The sequence below is a fragment of the Propithecus coquereli genome, unplaced genomic scaffold, assembly GCF_000956105.1.
Source record: "Propithecus coquereli isolate 6110/MARCELLA unplaced genomic scaffold, Pcoq_1.0 Scaffold39, whole genome shotgun sequence".
Lineage (NCBI taxonomy): Eukaryota > Metazoa > Chordata > Mammalia > Primates > Indriidae > Propithecus > Propithecus coquereli.
Window position 1 is genome coordinate 6,260,480 of NW_012149618.1, and position 9,638 is coordinate 6,270,117.

The 9,638-nt window shown below is 54.2% G+C and overlaps 1 protein-coding gene across 1 annotated transcript in view; it reads right to left on the reverse strand.

Annotated features, from left to right (window-relative positions):
* Nucleotides 1-694: 694 nt before the first annotated feature.
* CAPN13 (calpain 13) overlaps nucleotides 695-9,638 on the reverse strand; it is a 57,029-nt gene continuing 48,085 nt past the window's right edge. Inside the window, exons 14-20 of the mRNA XM_012652419.1 lie at nucleotides 6,899-6,956; nucleotides 6,748-6,806; nucleotides 5,070-5,138; nucleotides 4,381-4,456; nucleotides 2,316-2,444; nucleotides 1,259-1,314; nucleotides 695-721 (exon numbers count right to left, since the gene is read on the reverse strand). Coding sequence (XP_012507873.1) covers nucleotides 695-721; nucleotides 1,259-1,314; nucleotides 2,316-2,444; nucleotides 4,381-4,456; nucleotides 5,070-5,138; nucleotides 6,748-6,806; nucleotides 6,899-6,956 — 474 coding nt within the window. The remainder of the gene's footprint in view (nucleotides 722-1,258; nucleotides 1,315-2,315; nucleotides 2,445-4,380; nucleotides 4,457-5,069; nucleotides 5,139-6,747; nucleotides 6,807-6,898; nucleotides 6,957-9,638) is intronic.

Below are 9,638 nucleotides of genomic sequence, written 5' to 3' on the forward strand. Positions count from 1 at the left end.
GTAGAAAGTTCCAGGAAAGTAGACCATTGCTTCTAGATAAAGAATAGCTAAGACCTACGGATGTCCAACAATGGGGAAGCACAAAATATTGAGCTCCCCAGTCCTAGAGCATTCTAGAAGACTCTGTCTGGGCTTCTGCTATAGCAGGGTAGGGGACTATGTAACTCTAGGGTCTGTTCCATGAAAATAAATGTAGAGGCAGTGACATGGGTGTTAATTCTCCAGCACTCACGCTAGAGGTGTGAACACTGATGCCTAGAGGTGTGAACACTGATGGCTACAGCTGTTGTCGTCTGGCTGAAGCTGCCCAGTGAGGCAATGGTAGGGCTGGAACCGACTCTCCCCAAGACCTATTCCTATCGCTCCACACCATTCTGTTCCCACCATTTCTACAGCCTTTCCTGTGTTTCTTTGGAACTTCAATTAAGAATTCTAAATCCCTCATTCATGACTTTCAAGCCACACCTTTCCATAAACATCTACCGGTCTACATGGCCTGGCTGATGTCTGCAGCACTGGCCTTGAAACTCAAGGGCCCTGAGCAGCTGGCCCTTGGATTACAGATGAGGCCTCCATAATCCCAGGGAAAGAGTCCCATGTCGCTTCCTGGAGAAAGGGAATCGTGCTCCCAGGAGGAGGTGATTCTGAAGCCACAGGCCTTACCTGAACCGTGGGGTCGGCTCTACGTCCTGCCTCAGTTGTACATGACCAGGTTCATCCACTGAAAAATAAGCACCATCATTACAACCAATCCTTCATATGTGTTAGCTCAACAGAGAGCAAGGCAAGTGCCACCCTCCCTCAGTCAAATAGCCCCTCTCCAGCTAATTGCAACCAAGCAGGAGGTCTCAGCCCCTTGTCTCCCCACATCTGCTGCTCCCCGAGCAGCCACAGCGAGGGGTAGCGGAGGCCGACATGCTGGCTGGTCAGGAGGCTCTAAAACCCGGTGGGAGTCAGTTTAATGCACAGAGAGCTCCGTGGCTGTTCTTCAGTTCCCTCCTGGATTTATGACTCCCACATAATCCTCTGCTTTATTAAGCTATTGGAAAAAAATAAAATCTGTCTGCCAAGATCCTAAAGCAGCCTGGCAGCCAGCGATATATAAGGCAGTAATTGGAGTCAGGGGTGGAGGCGGGTAGCAGCTTGGCCAGCCTCTGACGGACTGTTCGATGCCCTCGGGGAGAAAAATGCCCCTTGGATTCAGGTCAGGAGAGGCGGCCTGAGACTGTGCCTGTGCCGGGGAGGGGACAGTACCTACCTCCTTCTCTGTCAGGTAGAGTCCTTTTCCATCCTTGGAGAGGTTACGGAAAGTCTCTAGGGCCAAGAAGGAAAGGTCTGACTGACTGAGGAGGAAATCCGGGCAGGTGAGGGGAGGCGGGCCGGGCCCACAAGGAGCTGATGTGGGGATTCTGTGCAAAGCAGCCCCTCGCTCCACTCAGAGTGCACCCCCCTCCCGTCCTCATCCCTCTGCAGCCAAGCTCGCCCCTGGGCAGCTCAGGTGCACCTCCTCAGCACAGCGCCTGGGACCTCCGCCACACGCCCACCCTCCTCCATCCAGCTCCTTGCACTTTGCACCCCCGCACTTGGCCCTGGGGGTGTGTGGGCTTGCCTTTCTTTCACAGGCACAATTTGGGGGCCTCCCCTGTCGAACGGAGAACTCTCTGGGGGGCAAGGCTTGCGCCTCGGGTTTTCTCTCCCCTCCCAGGGCTCCAGGCTGTCAAGCTTCTTGCACAGCTCAGAGCTGTGGGGTTTTCAGAGCCTCACAGCAGGTGGTGAGGACCGCATGGGTCTGGCCTTTGCTCTACCACAACCGCAGCTGCGCCATCTTGCGCTTTGTTAAGGCCTGGGCTTGCACACATGATTTCATTTAAAACAGAGGGTTATGCTGCTAGAAAGTGTGAAAACCTCTGGCCTACACAGTGGATTTCTGCACCCCGGGGAGAGGCCTCCTGCCCACACCTATTCACTTGTGCGTGGAATTCCTTCAGAGATTCACATCCTCCATGGCACAACTAAAGAGTAGGTTTCAATCATAAACAACCCAGAGAGGGGCAGCGTGATTTAGATTAACCGTGTTCCTGAGAGAGGAGCTGACAGGGGAACGTGCTGGGGAGAAGCGTGCAGAGGGAGCCACCGACATTACTGGCAGCCTCGGCTGGCTCTGTCCCGTGGGAGCAAGGGCACCTCATGCAGGACACCAACCCACACCGCTGTGAAGGCCTTGCCCAGGCCTGGGGCAGGAGTCAGCTCCTGGTCCTCTCCTGTGCTCTCTGGCCACTGCGAAGTTCTCCCAGGCGTCCCCCAGTGACACTTACTTGCCATGGCTTCCAGCCGCATCAGGAAGCAGACCAGGCTGGGGAAGCTGACCCTGTGGGCCCTGTTGCTGTACCGGAGGGTCATGAGACCCAGCAGCTCATCGCTGATGGAGATCCCTGCAAGGAAGTCTGGGGCCACAGGGCGAGCATGTGAGCAGCGAGGCGGCTGTGGGCGGGGCTGGTCCTCTGGCTTGCCAGGTTTGAGAGATGTGTTCAGAGGGCCTGCAGCCTTCCACCAATTCCTACTCAGCCTGGCTTGGCAGCGGGTCCCCCTCACTGCAGTGTCTTCTCTTTTTTGTTGCCTGCTGGGCCCCAGGGACATAGTTCTGCAGTTTGGCCAGAGACCAACTCGTGCTCAAGAGACACTGTCTTGGGGACACGTCAGCCTTCACAATCATCTAATAATTCCCATGTAGTGTGGGAGCTGTCAGGATACCTGGGATTTGCTTCCAGCCCTGACTCTGCCAGGCATCTCTCTGCTGGTGACCTGGTGAAACAACCTTCCTCCCCTAGCCCTGACTCTGTGGATGCTGCCAGTGTGGGTAGGTGTGGTCCCTGGAAGAAGAGCACACCTAAGTCAGCCATCCAGGGAAAAGGCTGGTCTTCAGAGACCAGAACTCAGAAGGTGGCATCACGTGGGCAGGAGATAGGCACTTTGTCATCTTCCTTGTCTATTCATAAGCTCCAAGGAGGCACCAACCACGCAGGGGCCAAGTGCAGACTGGCACAGTCAGGCCTGCAAGCCCTGGGGAGCATGCAGAACCTTGTAAGCCAAACCATCCCTCAAGGGACAAGCCTGGTGGCCTGTGGGCCCCAGGCAGCCAGAGTCACATTTGGTTTCTCCAGCAGAGTTAAGAAAGCGTGAATTTAAATGCTTTTAGACAGGGCATGCACTCTCCAGCTTGCCATATTCTCAAATCCCCCATTTCCTTCCTGTTAGCTGCACTGCCCTTTAAGTTACCTGCCTGGCTTCTGGAGGCTTTTGAGTTGAATTTGAACTAGTCTCTATTTTTCTCCCTTTTATTATTCTGGTGTCATGAGTGAGGTCTCCTTTAAAGATGTCTTCTTTAACTGGCCCTGCAGTGGCTGTCAAAGTGTGGTCCCCAAACCAGGGCATGCACAACAGCTGGGAGCCAGCTGGAAATGCAAATTCTTGAGCACCCCCCCAGACCTTCTGAATCAGAAATGCTGAAGTGGGGCTCGGCAATCTGTGTTTTAACAAGCCCTGCAGGGGATGCTGATGCACACTCAGGTTTGTGAACCCAGCTCTACCTTACGAAGAATTACAGAGGAGGATATATGTTACAGGAGAGCAGGGGTACAGCAGCCTGGTCTTCCCCCGCCCCCAGGCTAGGAGCCCTGGAGGGAGAATTATGGAGACTTTCCTTCTGGTGTTAACCCGGGGGAAACTGACTTTACATTTTATTAAGGTTGGTGGCCATTTCCTTGCATAATCTTTTTATGATTATTCTCCCTATCAGCCGCAATGGAGATAATGATCCCTGCCCTTCCCAGTTTGCAGGTAGTAGAGATGGTCGAATGAGAGGATGCCAGTAGAAGCGCTCGGTGAACCATGAAGCACTCATGCACCCTAAGGTATTATTATCATTATCCCAGGACGGAAAGCTTTTGCCTCCTTGAAGCAGACAGATGCGTTTGATTGGATTTAGCCCAAACCCTCTGTGAAGAGAGCTCACCAGCCTGCCCGTGGGTATTTAACCCTGATGGCCCAGACACTGAGCTGGAGCGTCCCTGAGGCAGCTCGATTCCTGGAAGGGCGGCAATCCTGCAGGGCTATTTTCTCACGGTGAGAGCTGTGCTGGGGAAAAGGCAGCTGGGGAGATTGGCTGGTGTAGGAGAACTCAGGCAGGGAAACCATGTCTGAGGCCAGAGCCCTGGAGGCCCAAGGGCAGTGTGACCCAGCGGGGGACGCAAGCGCTGCACTCTCCCCTCTCCTGACTGCGTGGCATTGCCAGGCCTGCCTGGCCTGCAGCGTGCTGAGGGTGTGGACACCCCACCCACCCCACGGCCCCCACCACCCCAGCTCAGAGGGCACCCGCTCTACCTGTATTCGCTACGGCTGTCCCCAAGTCTGAGCTCAGGAGGACTCCAAGGCTCTTCTGGGTGTTCTGGAAAACACGCTGATGTGGGAAAAGCAGCAAGAAGTCCATGTGAGGACCTGGAGGACATCCTGGATAGCAGGGGGTCCCGGGGTGGGCATGAGTTTATAGGGAGTAATGAGGAGTCTCATTTGGGATCTGAAGGAGAGATTGGAATGAGGGGGCTTCTCCTGGACCCCAAATAGGGGCCAACTCAGAGGGTCTCATGTGCTGCTCTAATGGTTCAGACTTTGTCCTAAGAGCAACGGGGAGGCCACACAAGGCCCCAGACCACATCTGTTTGGACAGATCCTCTGGCGGATGGATTGCAAGGACATGAGGGGGGCTAGAGGGCTGGGGGTGTGCAGTGGGGAGGAGGAAAATGCTAGCTGGCAGCTTTAGCTACAGTCCCTAGGGATGTCCTCCTCCCCCAACTTCCACAGCACCCCTCCTCCTGCCCCTGATCAGGCAGCACCTTGCACCCTCTCGTGCTGCATGTCAGTCTCCCCAAACAAAATGTTAGCGCTCCTGGAGGGCAGGGGTGAGGTTTCCTCTCCTTTCATACCCCTCAGTCCTGACACAGGGTAGGACACCCAGTAAATATTTGCTAAACTGGATGGAATAAGAGCAATAGTCACGGAAAGCACGCCCATACCTGGCAGGTGACAAGGCGCCTCCATAGTCTCGTGAAATCCTCTTGGTTGAGCCGCCCATTCACTTGCAGCTGGATGGGGAGTTAAGAGTTAACCAGCCTGCATGCAATGAGCAGAGGGGCCCCAGGTCCTGCCAGCAAAGCCCGAGCAGCTCCATCCATCACTAGTAACACAGTTGGTCCAGCACCACCTAGATGTGGCCCCACTCCAGCTGTCTCCCGCGCGTCTGAAAGGAACCTGGCTCAGATTTGTTTCACAATGAAAAATGGACAATTGGAAGAGGAAGCCCTGAGAAAAAGAGGCCAATGTCACTTGCATCAGGGGGAAGAGAGTGAGCCCAGGACATAGCCTTACCAGTCAGAGGGGGTTCTCTGGCAGGGGAGATTGAGGAGGGGCAGGAGGGGTCATTGCAACTCCGGAAGCAGCAGCTGCAGGTAAGCGTGTGAGCCCCACGTGCACGTGTGCAGAGGGAATGCTTTCTGTGTCCATATTAAAGCCAGACCTGGCCACTCCCTCCAGTGGTTCAGTGACGAGCAAGGAGGGGAAGAGCGCTGACCTCTGAGAACTGGAAGGGGAGCCGGTGGGTGGGTAGGAGGAAGGCTAGGAACGGCCCATCCATTTTGCAGGGGTCCAGCAACATGACCTCCCTTGGGCCATGGGGCTGCGTGGACCGTGTGTGTTCCTCTGTGGGAGATGGGCAGTGTCTCTGAGTGATCCAAACCACAGCCAACAGAGACAGGGCCTGACTTATGATTCCATCAAAAAGCCCCCTTGTTCTACAGTGGCTGGCTTTCCAGTCCCAATCGAGCCTCCCTGGCAGTGCGGGAGAGCGGACTCATCTGTCTCTCTCAGGAGACAGTTCACGGCCCAGCGAGGGGCTGGCCAGCAACAGCTGGGGCATGCACATGTGGAGGCAGCCTCTCCTGCCTGCTGGGACCGGGGGCTCTCTGGGGGTGAAATCAGGACAGTCAGGAGCCCAGGGTCAGGTTCATGTTCCTGCCACTTGTCACCATTGACCTGGGGCGAGTCACTGACTGACGTCCACCCAGCCACCACCTCTGCACACGCAGTGCAGTCGTGGTCAGGAGATGCACGTGCTGTGCCGACCAGGGAGTGGTCTATGTGTTTTGGTCATTTTTATCTTTATTGAGTTGGGGCCTTGTTAAGAAATTTAAATCGTGGTGACTCCTCCAGTGGTAAGGGGAGGGCTAGGAGGGAGAATGGCCCCCACAGGTGCTCTAAGGAGGCAGCACAGGATAAGGTCAGAACGTGGACTTCGGGGGCTAAAAATCCCAACTTCAAATCTGGGCCCAAGTCCTGACTAGCTGCGTGATCTGGGCAAATTAACATCTCTGAACCCCTGTTCCTTTCATTGTATGATGAGATAATACTTCCTATATCACAGAGTTGTTGCAAGAACTACAAGAAAAAAAAATACATATATATGTATATATATAAGCCAGTACAATTCTCAGCACACAGTAGATACTTGCTCGATGGGGACTATTGTCGTGTTGCTGTGGTTGGCCTGCAGAGTTAGTGAGTTAGTAGCGAATCCATGGAAACTCAGGGCCAAGACGGAGAGAAACTACTGAGAGTGAGAAAGGTTCCCTGCTGTCCCGACTGGACCCCTGGGGAGAGGGGCCGTCAGAGAGAGGGAGGGACGACTGCAAAGGATACGTCCATCAGGGCCAGGATGCTGCGGCACTCGTCCAAGGAGAACGTGTCCCCGGGGGGTCCTGAGGAGGGAAGGCCAGGAGGGACTGACGTGTTTCGAGGCAGGTGCCAGAGGGGATGAGGATGGGCGAGCAGGCCCTGGGGCTGCTCCTACCTGTCAGGAATTCCTGGTTGAGCAGGCTCTGGAGCTGGGTGGCATCTATGTCCAGCCCCTGATCCAAGCAAGGGAGGAAGCATTTCAGTACCAGGACCCAAGAGGCACGTCCACCTGGCCCGGTCTGTAAAAGCACTAAGTTTCTGAGCACTTAGCTCCCACCATGTGCCCATCTCACCTTTGTCATGAAGCCTCCCCTGACGGCTCCCAGCCGTGGTGGTCACTCCCTCCCCTGAGCATCTGCAGTGTTGGCCACGATGCTAGCACCCGGCGTCAGGCACCCTGCATTTCTCTCTGCATTCATTATAGGACTGAACGCCGTGTGTCCTCCTCCCCGCCGTCCCCGCACGTGGGAGCCCCCCAGGAAAGGTATCGAATGACTCAATTCAGCCCGTTGGGTGTTTTCCCCATCTGTTTCCAGAAAGAGACTGACTGAAATGTGACTACCGTGTCTGTGTGTGTGCACGTGTGATAAAAGAAGTTAAAAATACCAGAAACGTGGGCTAAGAGAAGCTGCTCTAACTGAACACATTACTTAGCACTAGTCTTCCCAGCCACTGAAGTGCAAAAGGGAGATGTCATATTTTCCTTAGACTAAGAGCAGGAAGCAATTGAGGTTGAGGGGAAGGAGAAATTTTTCTGGTCTCAACTTCCGGAGGAATTAACTGCATTCTACTTTATACTGGGGACATTGGACAGCTTGACAGGCAGCATCAGAGACGCCGAGTGTTCTACATGCGGCCGTTCCTCACATTCAGCCTGGGAAGGGCTGAGGGGATGGTGTGCCGCTGTCATGCTGGGGACGCCTTTTCACGGGAGCTGGCGCTGGAGTGAGGTTTCTCAGCAGGACATTGCAGAGAGGCACTGGTCAGGTGGAAGAAGGTGCCTCCTGGGGGTCTTCCGAGACCTGGTACCTCACAGATGACAGACGCGATGCCCCTCCACCTCCCAGGGCTGAGAGCACAAACAGCTGTGCAGCCCTTATGGGGTTCTTCGCCACGAGGATGAGCCCTCAGGATTCTCCCTGAGCAAAACCTCCTGCCCCTGTCTGAAATTGGTCCTCAGGCCATTTCTGCAACACCTCACTTTTGGTTATGTCAGGAAAGTTGGTGTTGTGTACCCACCATTAACGGAGTTGCTCTTCAAAAGCATCATGTCACCTCCATTTGGACAGCAGTTGACGTGCTAATGGGGAATCCTCCACTAGATCATAAGCAGCTCTGGGGTGTGGGCCATGCCTTCTTCCCTCTCTGCATCCCCACGCTAGCACAGAGCCTGACTTGGACCCTACACTCCATAACCGACCAAAAGTGTTTAAGGAGGTGAGGCTAGGAATGGAGATGAGGATTTCTTAAAGTCCCAAGGATTTGCATGTTTGCCTCTCCCACCAAAAGGTAAGTCACCCGAGCGCTGTGCTTCGGTATGCCCAAAGCTTGGAGTGACACTTGGGATGTCGTAGGTACTTGGCAAATGCCTGCCAGTGGAATTAACAACAGCTAGATGGATGACCTGGCCCAGCCCAGGGTCCAAGTGTACCCTGCCTTTCCCACGGGCAGACCCTGGGTAGCAGTGCCATCACCTCTAGCATGATAATAAAGGGAACAGTGGTAGTGGTAGTAGCAAGTTGTTGTAGTAGTTTAAAGCTAGTTAAAGCTACATAAGAGATCAGGAGAGAGGACAGAGTGAGTGCATGGATTAATATTTTGCTTTATACTTTCTTTGAAGGACACAGTCTCTGAGGATAGTTTGCAGGTTGTGCGGAATAAAGCCAGGTGGGCCCTCCCTGCTCAAGGGTGCCCAGCTGAGGGGTGAGATGGGGCTGGAATCCACCCTCTGTTCTAGCCATGTACCTTGGCATGATGCTGCATCTGGGTTTTATTCTAATTCCCACAAAGGCCCCGCAGGGGCTGCCAGCCACTCTCTATGAGGAGGCATTTGGTTGCTGTTCGGAAAAATCTTGACTAAGGAATCTGTCTCATCATATGACAAATTTTGTTTTTATCTTAAAGGTGCAGGTGCATGGACCATGTGTGAGAATTTGCCACCTGCCCCTGAAGGAAGCTCAGTCTCAGGCATCCTAATCAGGCCATGCTAACCATGTCGGGACAGCTAACCTTAGCTTGGGCATCTGCTCTGGGGGAGCTAATCTGTCTTAACTCGATTCAAGGGAAATGATTGAGCACCTCCCCTGTGCCAAGGACAGGGATCAGTGGTGGGGACGAGGAGTGCATATGATACCATCCCTGCCTTCAGGAGCCCACAGACTGAGGACATCATCCTGGCTGGCCTTGTCATGCATCATGTGAAGTGCCTTCGGAACCAGCCCAGATGGCGGCCTGAATCCTGGGCTGATACTGAATTCACAGAGGTTCATGTTCCACTGCTCTTTGCAGTACATGCCCCTCACTCCAGCCACATTCTTTGGTTTTCATTTTTGTTCTCCTCTTGGGCCCAGGCTGCCTCTGGGTTACCACCACCCTGTTAGCCCTCTGAACACAGAGGCAGGGCCTGGCATCCTTCCTGCCCTTGGCCTCTGCCTGGCTCAAGCCGGCATGGTACCCGTGGTCATCGGCATCACTTTCTGCTTCTCACACCAACGTGATTATTTTTTTTTTTTTTATTTCAGCAAATTATGGGTGTACATACGTTTAGGTTACGTGTGTTGCCCTTGGTTCCCCCCCCACCGAAGTCCGTGTTTCAAATATGTCCATCCTTCGGGTAGTGCGCATTGCACTCCTTG